The following is a 17,818-nucleotide window of genomic DNA, read 5'->3' as shown; positions in this document are numbered from 1 at the left end:
AAACATGGGGATGCAAGCTAGAATAAGAAATAATTAGTAAAAGAGAAAAGGCATATGCTATTTTTTTTTATCTTAGATTATATATTGCTCATGATTTGTAGAATCCAGATGAAATCTCAGTTTGATAAAACATCTAAACATCTAAAATTTAGGAACTTGTATGATTAAGCTTTGTCATGAAGCCTTGATCAGACGTTTAAAATCTTACTGACAAGTCGACAGAAGGATGAAAGTAATGAAACCCATAAAAGAATTATACAATTTTCCTTTGCTCAGAAACAAAATAATGGTTGCACTTCTCTGAGAATACATCAAGAACTTCCCCTACAACATCTTATACATTAAATGTGACCATTATTTATCTTAGAGCGATACCTCATTATCAGCTCACATCAGTGATATCTTTCTCTACACATTCTATAACACATCCTTCACTCTCTCAGTGCTGCCATAAAGTTGTAGACACATCACTTATTTTTCAGCTAGTAAGTGATGCAGTCATGTTAGGTGTTTTTAATGAGAAGGTGTGATTGTTAGCACAGCTGAAAACATCCTGCCAAGCTAAAGGTGTCACTTGCAGATAGCAGGAACATACCGAACAGACCAGAGTTAAGGTTGTAAAGAAGTGCATAATGGTGCTAGACTATAAAACAATATCCTAACTTTGAATGTGTTAGAATGAGCTAAAGCATATACCTAAATAAATTCAACTGGAAATTTCTGCTTAATGACGCTTGAGTTTAATGTTCCAAATAAGCAAAACTTTAAACGCTAGGTAGGTACCCACACATGTAGAGCCATGCTTAATACAAATCTGTGCCATGTGTTTTTTTTTTTTAACATATTTTTCTTCTATTTCACAATTATGCACTACTTTGAGTTCCATCTATCACATAAAATATTTTGATAACTTCTGTAGTTATCGATGTAAACATGACAAAAACAATATTAATCCTTTTCCAAGCTACATTTCCAAAGTAATGTAGCTTTTATAGCTGATGACACTGACTGGAAAGATTTGTCTTAATTCATTAACTTATTTTGATCTTATTGTACATATATGGAGAGTACATATCTATATATATATTTATTTATTTACTGGGACGAATGTTTGTACATTTTTTGATTTAGCTGAGGGGCTTTTATGTGGCTTTTTTTTTAACTTCCGTGACTGTTGGTGTTACAATCTATGTTTCATGAATAAACCTAACAGTATTGCCAAGCATAGAATAGAGACTGCCTTCATTATCTCCTAAAGGGAAAATTCAAACTTTTGAGTGTAAGGAAATAAAATGAGTTTCAGTAATAGATTAATCTCTTATCAGACAGTCCTCCACTAGATGGTGCTGTTTTCAGTGACCACTGCCTCAGTAGAGTAATGCACATACATTCCTCAAAAATGTTTAATTTGATCTTTAAATCTTTCCTTGTGACTCTTTAAAAAAACAACTTTACTGTTATTTGTCACAGCTTTGTAATAAGTTACCTCAGATAAATAGATTGGAACCAAATAAATTTAAACTAGCAAAATACATATAGTAACTATATTTATCCATAAGCAAATTTCTAAAGATGGTCAAGCCTTTTCACCCAAATTTGTTTCCTTGACACTTCATTGTTAGAATGTGGGAATTGGCAGACATTAGCGGTTAAGACACAGTGGGTACAAAACTATTAACATTCAGACAGTGTTCCAGGGGTGGAAGCTGCTCCGTGCCACCTCTAGTCTCATGAGACATGGCCACTAAAACCACAAGCACAGGGTTACTGCTTATTCTTTATCAATGGATAGCAGTAGTTTTGGTGCGCACTAAATATCTTGTCACACTCAACCAATTTTGTCTGATGCATCATTTTAGCCATGTTGCATTTTACCAAGGCTTTTTCCCCAAGGTACTGCCCTGTGAATTTAAATAGACTTTCTCCCTTTCAGCACACTGCGGTAGAGAAGTAGCTCCAAATCAATGTGTCATAGTTCTGTGCCAAAGAATTCACATTATGAGATTAAATGGAAGGAGAAGTTGGAGAGCAACAGGAAATGAAAATAGGGAATTATGTAAAATGTTTCACTTGTGGTATGAAAGAGTTTACTGCACAAACCGAGTACACTTTAAGTGAGGTCAGCTAATGTCACGATTTATAACAAAGGAATCTCCACTACAATCAGCAGTATCTATTATGGACATATGATCTCCTCAGTCATGTCATGGTTGCAATTCATGGCATGTTTCTGCTAAATGTGGGTTATAGTAAAACATAATCCTGGTTTAATTCAGGGATTGCTGCATAAAATAGGTGGAGTTAGCTTTTAATCATCTTGCATTTGTTTCTGTAATTTTAATCCATTTCTGATTTGATTCATTATGCAGTTTGATTTATTTTGTCTCACAATCTTGCCACATAAGTTGTCAGTAGATCCTCACACTCACACCTCGTTACAATAGTCTTTTATTTGTGCTCAGTATAATTGTCCTCACTCAGTAATCTCCTTCCTCAGCACTTTTACTTCCTGCTTCTCTCATGCGTCTTGGTTTGTCCAATCCTCCTATTTTCTGAACATGTATTGTTTTGTTTTGTTGTGCGAAGTTTTTGCCTTTTTTGTTACCCTTGAGTCTCAATTTAATGATTAAAGTTTCTTCAAATATCTCTGGATCTGTTTCTTTTCTCTAGCAGAGTGGCACAAGATTATGTTTTGCTTTTTGAGAACCAGACAGGACACCAGTTCATAGCAGTGCAACAAACAGGGCACAGAAACATGCACATCTAAGGACAATTTTAGATAAACTAATTAGCTTAACAGTTACCTATCTGAACTGAGGAAGGAAGCTGAGTATCTTCATGCATGCAGTGAGAACATGCAAATTTCATGCCGAAAAAGCCCTGGTTGGGATTCAAACATAGAATTACTGGAAGTAGCTAGAAAAATATGTGTCTTTAAGAAAAGCTATGAGAAGTCTCATTTGCAGTTTTCAACAAACCATGAAGCAGACATTTACTTATTGACCTAGATGCAAAATGTTATACATGGTGAAAAATTTACACAGCACACCATATTGAAAGCATGTGGTTAAGGTGACACACAATGGTTCACTACAACTGTCACCATTCATGACCTCTTCTTATGTTTTCTGATTGATTAAAAATGCGTCCTGAAAAATGTAACTCAATTAAACGAATCCCATACGGAGCACTGAAGGGAGAAGAAAATCAAGCGGAACTGCAGGAAGGAAATGGCCAGGCTTAGAGGGAAGCTGCAAGGAGGTAAAGCCAAACTTAACTTGTTAAAGAGTGACAAAAAAAAAAAAAAAAACAATTGAGATTGGAGCCCAGGTTTACCTTCCAGCTGGATTGCATTCAAACAAAAGCATAATCACAGAACATTTATAAGTTCAGTTCTGATTTATAAATTGAAAATAAATGTTTTTTGTTTTTTTTAATCTCAGCTGAGCATGACTTTCCTTAATTGTTTTAAACTAATTTTTACAGCTTTGTTTCATGCAGATGGTGTGTTTTATTTTTTTTACCCTGAAAAGGTATTTGATCTGAAAAAGTTGGGGGTTTTTTGGACACTAACAAAACATGAACTATTTTCTTTCGACTTTTTAATTAATTATCAGCATTTTATGTTGTTGTTCTTGTAACGGTTTTTATGCTGCTGTTGTCAGCTTACAATTTTAGTTGATAGCAAATACAAAAGAAGCTGCTTTTAGAGGCTAGCCTGTAATTTGTACCATGCATTTGGTGAGTGATATAACTACATGTGATTATTACAGTTTGCAGGCTATTTGATTTTTCAGTGCAGCATCTTGGAAATTAGAGTAACATGAAGCCGTATCCGTGAACGCATCCCCACCCCCACCCGTGCTCAGTCACCCAGCTGCCCACCCCCCATTTTCTCAGCCAGACTTCACTTCCTCCGCCCACCAGTCATCGAGTGACGCGCTGATAGAAAGCGGGACCAGCCCTCCCGTCGCCATTTTTTTTCCTCTTACGCTCGCACTTCTGGTTTCTCGAGCGAGCGGATGATAAAATAAAAAAAACAAAACAACTGCAAGTTCAGGACAAATACTCGTCTGGTCGGGATACTTCGCTTACGGTAAGGGAGTGCAGCTCCTGAGATGCACCAGCAGCGGACAAGCGGCTGCTCTGAAGTCACTTTTTGTGTGAAGACGTGTTGCGGGCCGCCATTTTTTTTCTTGCGCTGCCTCTGAAGTCTGCTCGAACCCGGGAAAGGGAACTCACAGACCTGCTTCCGTGCCTTACCGTTAAGTCGAGAGGATACAAAGTAACTATCAGTGTTTCTCCACCTGCGGCTAATATTAGCCTTTTTATCCACAGCTATGATGATTTTACAGTTAGAAAACTGAGACCACCTTTTCCGCTTTTGTATTATCTGACACTGACCGGAGGAGATAATTATTTGAAGCCGTGTTTTTTTTTGTTTTGTTTTTTTCTCGGAAGGCGGAACGAAAAGGAGGAAGCTTAATTGATCATTTCTTACTTCGGCCTTCCTCGGCATTTTCCTTTCGTAAGTTAATCGTTTTCTCGATTCTCAGCCACTCAAAGCTGAGCCAATATGGTCCAAAGTTGGATCAAGTCAGTCTTAACCCGTCCCTAAAAAAAAACCCAGGCTGTTTTGTAATCCTTATTGTTAATTTTGTTTTAATCAGGTCGACGAAACCTTCAGTGGTTCTGCAGAAATTAGCTACTCGAAAACCGCACAGGGGGGACGGATGCCCTGCCCTGCACCTACTGAATCATTCACTTTGGATCAACGCTGAAATTTTATCAGTAAATTTCTTCATTTATATATACATATATCTACTAACTTATTTTGGGGGGAACAGACATGTCAACGGCTCGGTTTGACTCGTGTGATCGGTCCGCCTGGTATTTTGGACCCGTCTCCCGACAGGAGGCACAGAACAGGTTACAAGGACAGAGGCATGGCATGTTTTTGGTTCGAGACTCGTCTACCTGTCCCGGCGACTATGTCCTGTCGGTGTCTGAAAACTCCAAAGTGTCTCACTATATCATTAACTCGTTACCCAGCAAGAAGTTTAAGATAGGCGATCAGGAGTTTGAGAACCTCCCGGCTCTCCTGGAGTTCTACAAAATCCACTATCTGGATACGACTACGCTAATAGAGCCTGCCCCCAGGTAAGGAAGTCACGCAATACCCTCTTTACTAAATATTAACCAGACAGTTACTTTATAACAACCAGCCTACTTTCAGGGAGCTTTGTCATAAAGCAAAGTTTGCTTAATTTGCATTGGACTCATTCAGATTACTGTTCGAGTTAAGCTTTCTGCTTTACAAAGAAACCTTTCATAGATGTAAACATCTCCTAGGAGACTGATTTCAATTTATTTTGGACTTCACATTAAAACAACATTTTATTTTAAGCCAGTGAAATGCTTGTTTGTGTAACTTAAAATTCAGCATCGTTCAACTAGACCTGGGTAAGTACAGTGGCATTGACTCAAAATATTTACACAATAATGTGTCTACTACATTTATGTCCAAGGGAGAAAAGCAGCAGCAGCAGCTAGCAAATGTAAAACTGCCTTAAGGTTGATGGGTGTTGCATGCTTTTAGTTTTCACACCATGCCTAAGTTTTCAAACAACTGGTAGTGTGGTCAACATCAGGTGGGGGAGGAGCAGCCCTGTGTTATGGGGCTTTCCTATTTTATTTTCTAAGTTTTCAATTAGAAATAAAATTATGTGGAGTAATCTTGAGCTAAGATCCATTGTGGCTGACATTGAATATGGTCAAATTTACAGGTATAAACTAGTTAATAATTGTGAAATCATTTTTTTTTTTGTAAGTGATGAAGGTGTTTAGCAGGCTTCTTTCAGCCAGCTGACAGATGGGACACAGCAACATGTTCAGGAGGGGCAGTACTGTGTTGACTTCTTCTGAACAAAGTCAGAAAAACCTTATTTGGATACGTTTCAAAACACCCTAGTTGATTTTGTACTTTGGGGGAGTAAAAGTGTATCGTACATCTTTCTGCCAGCTGACAGGCAGTGGACAGAGGCACATAGGAAAGTTGTTGCTGTACGCCAAAATTTCTTTACAGGAATGTGTACTTTTCTTTTTAAACAATAAAAAAAAATGTATGCACAAAGATGTCCTAGTGACTAATTGAGATCCGTTTCGACTGCTTTGTGTTGCCAAGGTACCCAAGCACAATCACCGGCGCCATCCAGACCATGATTGGTCCTGAGGAGAACCAGGAGTACGTGCGGACATTATATGACTTCACAGGGAGCGACGCAGAAGACCTCCCGTTCAAGAAGGGGGAAGTTCTCATCATCCTCGAGAAGCCGGAGGAACAGTGGTGGAGCGCCAAAAACCGAGAGGGCCGCATCGGGATGATCCCCGTCCCATATGTGGAGAAATTGGTGCGACCACCTCCCCATCCCGGCCAGCCTACCCATGGATCTCGTAACTCCAACAGCTATGGGATCCCAGAGCCTGCCCACGCCTACGCTCAACCCCAAACGTCTTCGCCGGGCACGCCAGGCGCGGTCATCACACCCCTGCCCTCCATGCAGAACGGCCCAGTCATCGCGAAGGCCATCCAGAAACGAGTGCCTTGTGCCTACGACAAAACAGCTCTGGCTCTAGAGGTATAGTATTGTCTGTTTTAAAAGCCTTGGAACAACTCTTATGTCTAATTTCTACATTAAAAGTCTTCAAAGCTTCTTTTCTTTTATCAGAAAGTCTGATACAAAGCTTTCTGATACCTTGTATGAATTATTCTTCAGGATTTTGTTCTGGAAACTTAAACTGTTTTTATGACTTTTTTTTTCTTCTTCTCCTTATGGTCAAATTTGAACCCGATGTTGTTCTTTAAGTATTTTTCTAAAATTAGCCAGCACATTTCAGTTTTTCTCCTCTAAAATTATTTTGCTCAAACCGAAACCCTACCAATAACAATCCTCTGAGTATTGTTATGAATCCGTAGTATTATGAATTAATGTCACATAGAGAAGAGGGATGAACAGCAACACTGAGGGATGCAGTTCTGCAGGCTGAAGGTGTACAACTATACCCTGTGAGCTGGTGTTGGTTACCATCACATTTGAAGTTTGTGGTCACACCATAAGATATGACTTAATAGTTGCTGGGTTGCGTAAAAATTCTGAAATCTTGCCTCCAGTTAAATATGTTAACTTGAGGTCAGGTGGGTCAGTTTTATGTTTTAGTTTCTTTTTGTTAAATGTCGAATCCAAACCGATTCATGTGCATTTTCTTTGTATCTGATGCTAAAGAAAGGTCCAAGTCTGACAGCAGCGTTGTTGTATTTCTTAGCTGAGTCTTCTTGAGTTGCTCTTTTTATGACAGCGTGTTGAAACTTGCGACGCACGGTGTGTGCTGGAGAGCTACAGCAGCTCTCTGTCTTGCTGTGGTGATTTCCCCAGGCGAGAGATGAGAATGGGAGTTATTTTCGAGCCACCTCGGCTGCCGTTCAGTGACGTCGGAGTGTGTCAGCAGTTAAGAGGAAATGAAGTAGCTTGCATCTTGTGTACAAAGATGCATTTGGTTCCTGTGACTCTTGCACACAGCTCTGTGGAAAACATTAACAGAGCAGCCAAGATTTATCAGCTACATGTCAAAGGTTAGATTGCTCTCCCTAAAAAGAAGACGCTACTTTAGTAGTTTGCTGTGTGTGTTCCTTTGAAATCTTATGGCATCATCTGAACCAACCAAGGTTCAGATCCTATGCAGCAGCATTGAAGTCCCGTTACATTAATAAAAATGATCAAACTTCGCTTTAAGTTCAATACAGGAAGTAAATGACTGCACCATCATTGAAGCAACTATGTATAAACTTGATTTACATAATTGCTGTATTCAAATATATTTTGACTTTTAAATAGTACAGCGTACGGTAGTTGGTATGCGCAGTATTTTGTTAAATAAAAAAATATTATTTATTACCATTAAATCACGCTGAAGTGTTCAAATCGTTTTACAGCAAATATTGCAGTGGTTTATTATTCTGTTCTTTGTTAGTCACGTTTTCCGCTTTGGTAACCACTGTGCTGCTGTGAGCTTCTATGCAGTCATCAGTAATGCGTCAATAAGCCAGTGTACTTGGAACTTATCAATCTTTAGCTCCAATGAAAACCGTGTAAACTTTTGGGGGTTTTGCATCGTTTATGCAGCAGCATTGAAGATTGTATCTTTCAGTGTTTCTGGTTAGTTGAAAATTGTCTTGATTGACTCACTAATTCTTAAATACAGATGAGTGTCACTTGATTAGTTTCCAAACTACTACTATTAAAAACTACAGTTTTTTTTCTCACACTGTATTTCTAAACAGAAAATTTTTTTGTGTTTCCAACAAGAAAAAGGTCTAGTTCGGTTCTTTCACTCAGCTGAAGGTGAACAGCAACAACTAATAGAGGAAGGGTTAGTGCTTTATGCATTCAGAGAAAACCTTGTCTCCTTAAGTGGACTTAGACGTTAAGAATGTTATGATTGAAAACATGCCAAAGCAATTTTTATACTCTAGTCTTTTAAAACATTGAAATACTCAGAGATGACTGCCTCACCCTTACATTGCTTTCATGTACGCTTTTAGGAATACCACTTATTTTTAAATATTTTTAGTGAAGTTTTGCTGTAAAAAAAAAAAAACCTTAAAACTTTTTCCGTGAAATTTCAAAGAAATTTGCCTCTAGTAGTTCGGAGACCTCAGGTTTTGTTAGAAAGTAGAACTTGCATTGAGATCAATTATTGCAGAAATTGGTTTTGTATGGTTGGTTTCTGTTTTTCAGTTGAAAAATCAAGAGACAGCTGTTGATGGAATGCGTGTTTGTGGGCATCTAATCAGATTAACCAATGCTAAAGGTTGGCTGAAGTATGTCATTAGCTCAAAGTTCCTGTGACATTTTTTACTTCCCTTTTTCTTGTGCCATTAGTTCAATGTGTGTAAACACCACATTAATAATGTCTGGTTTCATTGTTGGCAGTAACAAATGGTGTTCTGAACTCTATATAGAACTGCGCTATTCACCTGGCCCTTCTCTGATTTACCTGCTTTCTGTTCAAAAGAATTCAGAGTTTGTTTCCCAAGAAATAAAACACATACTTCGTTGCTGTTTTCTTGAGATGCGTTCAGTTAAGAGCGTGCTTGGAAACTCTTCTGTTGTACTGTGCATTATGGTCCAACACGCTTCATGTGCATAAAGTAATAATCCAAGCAGGCATATCTGCACCATCACCGTCTTGGTTTACTTTTTTGTCTTCTCAAACTTTTCAGTAATGGTTTTGACATTATGTGACACGAAAAGAGTATTCCAGACAAATAACTGCTGGAACAGTTCAGATCAAGTGAAACCATTAGGCAGCAGACATTTGTACTATACTGCAATGCAGTGCCTGGACAGTCACTGCCCCTTTGGGATGCTTTTGTTTCTCCCCAACTGGCAAAGAAAGCATTAGGGAAACGGTTTCCAGTTTTTTGGGGGTTTTTTTCCTCATAGTGCTGGTTCTAATTTTGTTCAATCTATCAAGAGTCATTTCAATTGTTGATCAACCAAACCTTAACTCTTATTTTGTATTTTTTAAAGTTTCAATTCACTACCAATGGTAATTAGCTACAATGCAAGCTTAGTAGTTTACTATAAACTACAAACTAGTTAATATGAACTGGTAATGTTTATATTAAGTTTGTATTTTAGCTGGAATTGTTGCACATTAGTTTGAAGAGGAGGAGGGAAGCTGCAACGACAGCAAACTGACAGAAAGGCTGGAGAGTCATTAGGGTTTTTGATATGCAGGCTGGTGATTTGTTTCACTGCCAGGCTGCCGCCTCTCTGCTCCTTGTCTGCTTTAAGCATCTGGTTCTGAACACATCACAGATTCTAGAAAAAACCTTTAGATCTGTGTCATGGCTACATTGGGGCCTTTGAAAGTTGGGAAGCAGAAGCAATGAGTCAAATTCAATGGTCTCTTTATTTTTTTTTCTTTTTATTGCAGTTATAATGTAGTTAAGTAAAATTAATTAATCTTTAATTCACAAGGTTTTGACTGCTCAGATTTATAGAGCAGTTTATAAATTTGAACTGTTTGTAAATCTACCAACTGTGGCGCAGTTGGTAGCACTGTTGCCTTGCAGCAAGAAGGTCCTGGGTTCAATTCCCAGCCTGGGGTTTTTCTGAATGGAGTTTGGCTGTTCTCCCTGTGCATAGGGTAAGGTTTGCATCCGTGGGTTCCTTCCACAGTCCAACACCATGAATGTCAGGTTAATTGGTCTCTCTAAATTCTCCCTAGGTGTGAGTGTGTATGGTTGTTTGTCCTTGTTTTATGTAAACCTAAACTTTTTTCCATTTGGATTATCCTTACCGTACCTTTCACTCTGAAGGTTGCTTCTGATAAAATCCTAATCTGTACATCTTTAAAGCTTTATTTTATTTGTTTAGCTAATTCTGTGAATAATCTAGTTTAAAATTGAAGATTTAATCTTGGTTTCGTGGAATAGACTTTTTCTCCAATCCTAATCTGACCAGGCGATTCGACCTGGTCAGATCAAGGTCACTTTTTGGGCTGTGTATCCGTTCTCCTGCCGTCCGCTTTGTAGAGTGCAAGTGGAGATCTGACACAAAAGTAAATCTTCCCATAAGTTGTGTAACACCGCAGGTGGATTGTTGCATAACTTCAGGTCATACTAATGAAGCCCCAGACTGTATGTGTTCATGTGTTTTAATGTATGGAAACATGCGGAAAGACTGAAGCTTTTTGTCCTTCTGTCCTCAGGTCGGCGACATTGTCACGGTCACACGCATGAACATCAGCGGTCAGTGGGAGGGAGAGGTGAACGGACGCAAAGGCCTCTTCCCGTTCACACACGTCAAAATCATAAACCCTCAGAATCCGGATGAAAGTGACTGACGCGGGGGCTCGTCCAGAGCCTCTCGGCGGTGTTGAATTGTACCTCAAACCGCTGGCCCCTCCCCACCTGTCCCGCCAGTGTCCTGGTTATCCGCTTTCCTGCTTTGATAGGAAATAAAAACAACCCCCTTCTCCCCTCGGCATCCCCCCCACCACCTCTGTTGCCGCCAGCCTTCGCAAGGCTTCCTGACTGTTTACAGCTGTGGACTCCAGACTTAAATTAAAAACCAGACCTGACTATTTCTAGTTAAATTTTCAAGCCATTTTTCTTTCTCTTTAATTTGCAGAGCTTCACTGGGCATGCATCAGCGTAAGTGTGTTTGTATGTTGAAGCGCATGTGAGCAATTTCTTCCACATTGCATCACAACTTGTCAGTCCTCTAAGACTCTGAATATTTGACATGTCAGCTTTTTTTTTTTTTTTTTTTTTTTTTTTTTTTTTTTTTTTTTTTTGTCTTTGGCCTCTGAAAATGTTTTTGTCCTTGTAAGAAAAATTGTGCAGTAAGTGAGTTAAAGCAGCGTCCATACGGATACAGGAGAGCACTGGGGAGCTGGCCAGCCAATAAAATGACATTACTGCAAACAATCAAGTCACTGTTGTACCTTAGTTCTCAACTAATTGGTCATGGGGTTGAACTTTTTTTTTTTACTTTTAGGGGGGCAAGGAGGAGGTTGAATTTTGATAAATGTTTTTAGCAATGCTTGGAATGTGTCAGTAGAAGCAAAAACATGGGTGGGAGTTCTGGAAAGATTTAATTATTGATCACAATCTCAAATTCTGACTGGCTATTGAACTTATTTATGCTGGTGAGAAATGATGTGGCCAAAATGTCATCCTGTTTTTCTCTTGGTGTGCCAGAAGATACATTTACCTCCTCTTGTTTTGAGACCTGAGTGTATGTTTGAGGCCAAATCTACTTTTGTTTGAGTTCAAACAAACCATTGGAGTAATTTTTATTTTTTTTTTAAAGAAGTGCCAAGCATTTTTAGCTAAGCAGTGGCTGTAGTCTAGATCAGCAACTTCGCTAGCATCCTGTCAAGCGTAAAAATGGAACTCTGGCATCTAAATTTTCTGTTTTTGAAATAATTCTTACATTTTATTTAATGTGCTGATTCTCTTGAGTTGAGATGATTTTATTTTCACATGTCTTAAAATGAAACAGGCCTAGTGGAGCAGTTTAAAGTATCCATGTCCACATTGTGCAACAGGACCCCCAAAGACTAAACAGTTCTGCAAATGATGCAGCTTTCTGATATACAAAATCATTTCTCCATCTTTTTTTAATTTTATACTGCATAATGTTTAAATCGACGCTCGGCCAAATACTCCAAGGTATTGTGCAGCTTTGAACTGTATCGTTTTGGTCAGTTTTGAATCAAGTATTTTAAAATGAGTAATGTTATTTAAAGGGTGACTTACTAAAAGGGAAAAAAAATGCCTGCTGGTTGCCTACGTGCATGACCTCTTGGCCAGCATCGGTGGTCTCGCCTGGTCATATGCTGCTTATTGTCATTTATTTCATAAAACAAAGTTTTCCTTTTTTTTTTTTTTAAATAAATCCAGATTTTTTTTTTTCCGTGCCAGGATTATTTAAATCTAGTTGAGCAATACACCTTGAGTATTTCCCTACTTGAGATGAATTTCTTTTCTCTTGCTTTCGAGTTATTTTGTAATGGCATTAACAGTATTACTGTGCTCATTTTTTTCCTCATAATTCTAATTCCTCAGTCTTTTTTTGAAGACTATCCTTCAAAAAAATCAAATTGTGCCTTTTTATTTTCTAATACCATTTACATGTGTTAATATTTCCCATGGTTAACACTTGTGCTGGTAATGACCCTTTATGTACAGAACAAGTAAATAAAATTTATGTCTACTTCTTTAAGCTGCTCTCTGGTATCTTTTCACTGTGCCCTACATGTGATGTGACAGATGGTTGGGTGGTTGTTTGCAGCAGCTCTGGCGTCACCGCTTGTGTTTCTGGAGCACAGGACAGTTATTTTTTCTTTTTTTTTTTTTTTTAAAGAAAGTTCCAGTTTTGACTCTGTCTGCACCCAGGAGAACGAAAGCAATTAATGAATTTTAATGAGGTGCTAAGAAAAGAACGTCAGCTGACCCAGAGACAGGAACAGGAAAAGTTTTCAAGGGCAGCTTCGCGTGTGTCCATGTGGCGTGTTTGTCTGGCACTTTGCATTTGTTATTCAACTCACAATGCTGTAGAGTTGAAAGGCTGATGTATATTTAGATGGTAACGTTCTATACACAAAGAAGCTATTGAAAATCTAAACTTAAGATTTAAACATTTTGACAAATGTTGGACGTTATTTATTAAACAGTGACATGTGCATGTGAGTGGGTTTAGAAGTCATGCTAACGAAGTGGCGTTCAACACCTAAATTTCAATAGTTTATATGTGAACATCAGTGGAGATTAGGAGGAAGTGAAACCTTAATTCTGTTTTTGTCATATGAAAATATCTCACTGAATTATCATATCATTAGGTCAGAAGATGATTCTGTAAGGATGACTCTAGTCCCAACACTTTAAACCAAAATATTTCTGCAATACAGTCAATTTATTTTTATGTTAATCATGAAATGTGTCTGTAAAAGGGAAGCAAAGGAGAAAATGAAATGATTGCATTTGCTACCTTTGCTTTAATGAGGACTTGACTAGAAATGATGACAGCTACAGGGTGCTGCAGAAGTATTCATAGCGCCTGAACTTTTCAGCTGCTCGTGTTACAACCACAAGCTTCATAGTATTTTTACTATGACTAGAGCAGTGGTGTCCAAACTTTCTGCCATGAAAGTGAACATTTATTTTAATTATTCTTTTTTTATGCTATTTAATAAACTGAACATTTTAAAGATGGCTGAGGCAGTAGTAGCTTTTATTTGCAGCAACTTAGGACAGGAAATGGGCAGTGAGGGAAGTGGGAAGAGATGCAGCGACGAATCGAACCGAGGACAGCTCCGTATATGATACTCCCACTTTACCACTACACCACACACCAACCCAAAACATTTTGTATCCAGTCATCAAATTTGAGTTCAAATGGTTTGTAAATCATAGATCCAAAACACGTTGATTGTTTTATAAAGCAATATCCTGTATTTCCTTTGTCTAGAAATGTATTTTTAGTTTATTCTTGGTAACAGAAACAAGTCACTCCTGCTTCAAAAACGTCTGCTTTGTTTAGCAAAGTTTAGGTAAATAACTTGGGTAACTAATATTAATGTGTAACTGGTAGAGATGCATGGTAACTGGTTTGAATAAATGCCATAGTTTTCAGATTTTATTTCCAAATATTTTCACGTCACAATCTTTAGCTTTGCTTTTAAGTTAATATCTCCACAAAATTCAGTTTTGGGTTATAACATAAAACATAAAGAAGTTTAAGGTGTGTGTGTATGAGTTGTAGTGATTTATGGTTCATCCTGTTTCTATATTTGCCCTTTATTGCATTCTGTCTGTGTATCTCAGAGATTTTTATGTATCGAGCCGATTTGGTATTGGAGCAAATCAATGTATTCCTCAAAACTGCATGTGATTGGCTGCAGCTCCAGAGTAAACAAGCTTAATGAATCCAACTTAGCCGAGTCTGACCTCTCCTCCGGGCACAGCTTGTATGCATGTGTGCGTGTTTCAGGGTCGATGTGCTGCAGTCCATTAGTGCTGCCTTTAAGTCAGCTTCACTGCCGGGGAACATGCAGTTTGACCAAGTGATGCAAAGTACTGTGCAGAAATATGAACAGGGCGTTGGATTTTGCTTTTGTTGTTTTGTGTCTTATTGTATCACATGGAAATGAACGAGTAAAGTCAAAATTAAGGTAAAAAAATAGAATTGAAAATATAAATCCCTTCCACAAATGTAAGAGTTGGGATGAGCTTCTCTAAGGGAGATGTTATGAATGTTCATTTTCATATCTCCAAGCTAACCTGAGAGAAGACCAAGACTTTTAGGGTCCAAGACCAAGTCAAGACCAAGACCGAGGGAAGTAGAGACCGAGTCAAGACCAAGACTTGACCCGCGCTACATGACACAATAAAATGTGAAATATGAATTGCTAATCAAATTGATATGAAAGATTCACATTCCCATAAAAACACCTCAATATTAAATACTTCCAGCAAGACAAAAAGCCTTAACATACAGCCAGAGATGAAATGCAAAGATTTAGATTAAAATATATTTATATGTGTGAGAAAGACCTAAAACTGATCAAGAATTTGTTTCAAGACTTTGCAAGAATGTAGATCATGCTGGCTTATGAATAAGCATCCTTCCCAAATAATTGATGACAGATTAAAGATGGGGTAAGCTTATATATGCTAAAGTTACTCCTGTCCAAAAGACTAAACTTTTATGATGACACGTCTGGTAAACATATTTATAAACCAGGACCTAAAACTTCCTCTTGTTGCATGCGTGCAGAAAACAAGCCCATCCCCTTAACAAGGTTAGGTGGTCTTGACTACAACACTGCTGTATATATTTTGCATAGCAGCGAACACACCAGTTCTGTCTTAAAAGAGTACCAATATTTCTCAGTCTGAAAACAGCACTTCTAGAATTAAAATAAACATAGTTGGACAGGTAAAAGTAGCTGATTAACATTTATACTAATACCAAGGAGTTTTATTCATTATTTCAATCTGTTATGCTAAAAAATAATAAGTAACAAAATCAAAATATATAGCTCCTATATTTATTAAAAATATGAAAACAAACTTATAAAATAAAAAAGTTTCAGTTTGCACACTTGCACCCCAGGACATTTATGCAGGAAACTTTATTTAGCATGCCTGGCTGACGTAGTTATGCATCATTCTGAGGCTGCCGCTACCACAACTTTCTGCAACAAATTATATTGATGTCTGTATTGAATAAAAACTTATTTATTAGCATTGTTTTTATGCATAAGTTTTTAAAGTGCATTTCAGAATCCAAGAGATGCAATATACATTTTAACCTTCCACATCCCATTCTGCAGGACATCGGTAAAGTTTGAAAATTGGCACCTTTGCTCCCACGTCAAATAAAGTAAACCTAAATTGATTTGGTGGGAAAACTATCAGAGCAACAATTAATACTATTTAGTTTTATGGAATGATGAGGTAAAATCTTAAACCATGGTGTACTATTAGTGTTTGTGACTGTAACAACTGTAGCTATGCAGGCTGCTGGAAAATTATAAAAAAATATTCACAGGTATTCTTAGTTCTCAAATCTGACATTCTTAAAATATGAACTCTACCTGTAATTTCTGAAGAAATGCTCCCCACTTCATGATGCTGCCACTACCATATGTCATGACTGTGTTCTTGGTGATCTGTCAGTTTTCTTCCACACATAGCATTTAAAAAAGTTCAGTATTTTTCTTATATAACCAGAGAACCTTTTTCACATATTTTCTGTTTCCCACATGGTTTGAAGAAACATACAAACAGGTTTTCATAATGACTTTCAGTAAACAGTGGCTTTCATTGTGCTACTCTTCCAGCTCCAAAGCTCAGGGAATTGATTGCATTGGATTTCGTTTAGTAAAGATGGGTGAATAGAAAAACTGCATCTTGAAATTATTTGTTTTAAAAGAAAGATAAGTATTATTTGATGTGCTACAATTTGTTTATTGCATGAAAATCTAATAAAATATGTTGAATTCTGCTGTGAAAATATGAAAAAAATTGGAATGGAGGTGTGAATACTTTTGTGAGGAACTTCATTTCTGGAACATCAGTTACATAATCATTGTGTAAACAAACTCCCTCTTATTCACGAGCCGCCATGTCTTTTTGTTTAACCCTCAAACTCATCAAGTGACTAAAACCAAATATCCTCCATAGTTGATCCTTCTCTGAAAGCACTTTGTACACCGACTTTAAAAGTAATGGCTTTCACCGAAAAACATGTTGGTGAATGTGCTTTAGAATATATTCTCGAGCAACCCAGCTCCCTGAGGCTCTGTAAGTGTCCCAGATAGAGCTTCTCTTTTCCATCTTTTGAAACATTTACAGTGGCAGACGTTCCGGCCGTCTGCTGGGGGTAGCATGCCAGAGCGTGAGGGTGACTCCACATTGAGCTGTCTGTCATCTCTTTCTCAGGTCAGATGCTTTGCTTTGGGAGAATCCAATTGCTGTTATGCATTCTCAATCCTCAGTAGTGTGATTCTATATCCTGCTTTTACACAATAGATTTCAGTTTAGGTCTTTTTTGACATATCTAAAATGTGGAGGCACTAACAGCTACTCGATTTCTGCTTGCTACAAGAAATTTTTTTTGGAATTTCTGAAGCATGTTTTTGTATTTCAGGGAGTCAAATCAAACTTAAATCACCCTGCTCAACATACCAGGAGGAGGTGAGATGGTCTCTTACTTTGGAACCCAAACATATGGGGTTGGGTTGGTGGTGGAGGAGCTGAAGAGAACAAAGCAGAAGCTGGCAGGCAGGCAAATAAAATGCAGAGTACAGCTGGATGTTTCGCAGCTTAAGTAATCCTAGGGGTATGTTTAATTTATCCTCAACAGTTTGATAAAAATCACATCAAAGGCAGCAGCACAGCTTGAGATGACTGCATGACTTGCAAATGTCACTTTGCTTGTGAAAACACTCACAAAATCACATTCACTGACTCATCAGTTAGCATCAAATAAATTATTTTTTGTTAGTTGCTCAACTTTGCTGTTGAGTAAGTTGAGCAACTTACTTAATTGTGAAGTAGTTGCGTTGGATGTCAAATATGGATGAGAGAACCAATAGGTCACACAGGATGACATCTTAGCTTACAATATGGTTCTACTGCAGGTGTCGGCAGACATGAAAACGGGACCTTGATATGACTTGCAAAGAAAACGGAGAAAAAAAATAATACCATTCATTATTAATCATAACTGAATGAAAT

At 37.9% G+C, this 17,818-nt stretch overlaps 1 protein-coding gene across 1 annotated transcript; it reads left to right on the top strand.

Annotated features, from left to right (window-relative positions):
• Positions 1-3,960: 3,960 nt before the first annotated feature.
• On the top strand, positions 3,961-12,797 carry crkl (v-crk avian sarcoma virus CT10 oncogene homolog-like). The gene is made up of 3 exons (XM_055040615.1): positions 3,961-5,160; positions 6,185-6,638; positions 10,777-12,797. Exons 1-3 carry the CDS (start codon positions 4,850-4,852, stop codon positions 10,909-10,911), a joined length of 900 nt encoding a protein of 299 aa, XP_054896590.1. The 5' UTR covers positions 3,961-4,849; the 3' UTR covers positions 10,912-12,797.
• The last annotated feature ends 5,021 nt before the right edge of the window (positions 12,798-17,818 follow it).

Source organism: Poeciliopsis prolifica, unplaced genomic scaffold (genome assembly GCF_027474105.1).
Source record: "Poeciliopsis prolifica strain line A6 unplaced genomic scaffold, Auburn_PproV2 SCAFFOLD015, whole genome shotgun sequence".
Classification (NCBI taxonomy): Eukaryota; Metazoa; Chordata; class Actinopteri; order Cyprinodontiformes; family Poeciliidae; genus Poeciliopsis; species Poeciliopsis prolifica.
The sequence above is the reverse complement of the archived record's forward strand: the minus strand, read 5'-3'. Positions and strand labels throughout refer to the sequence as shown.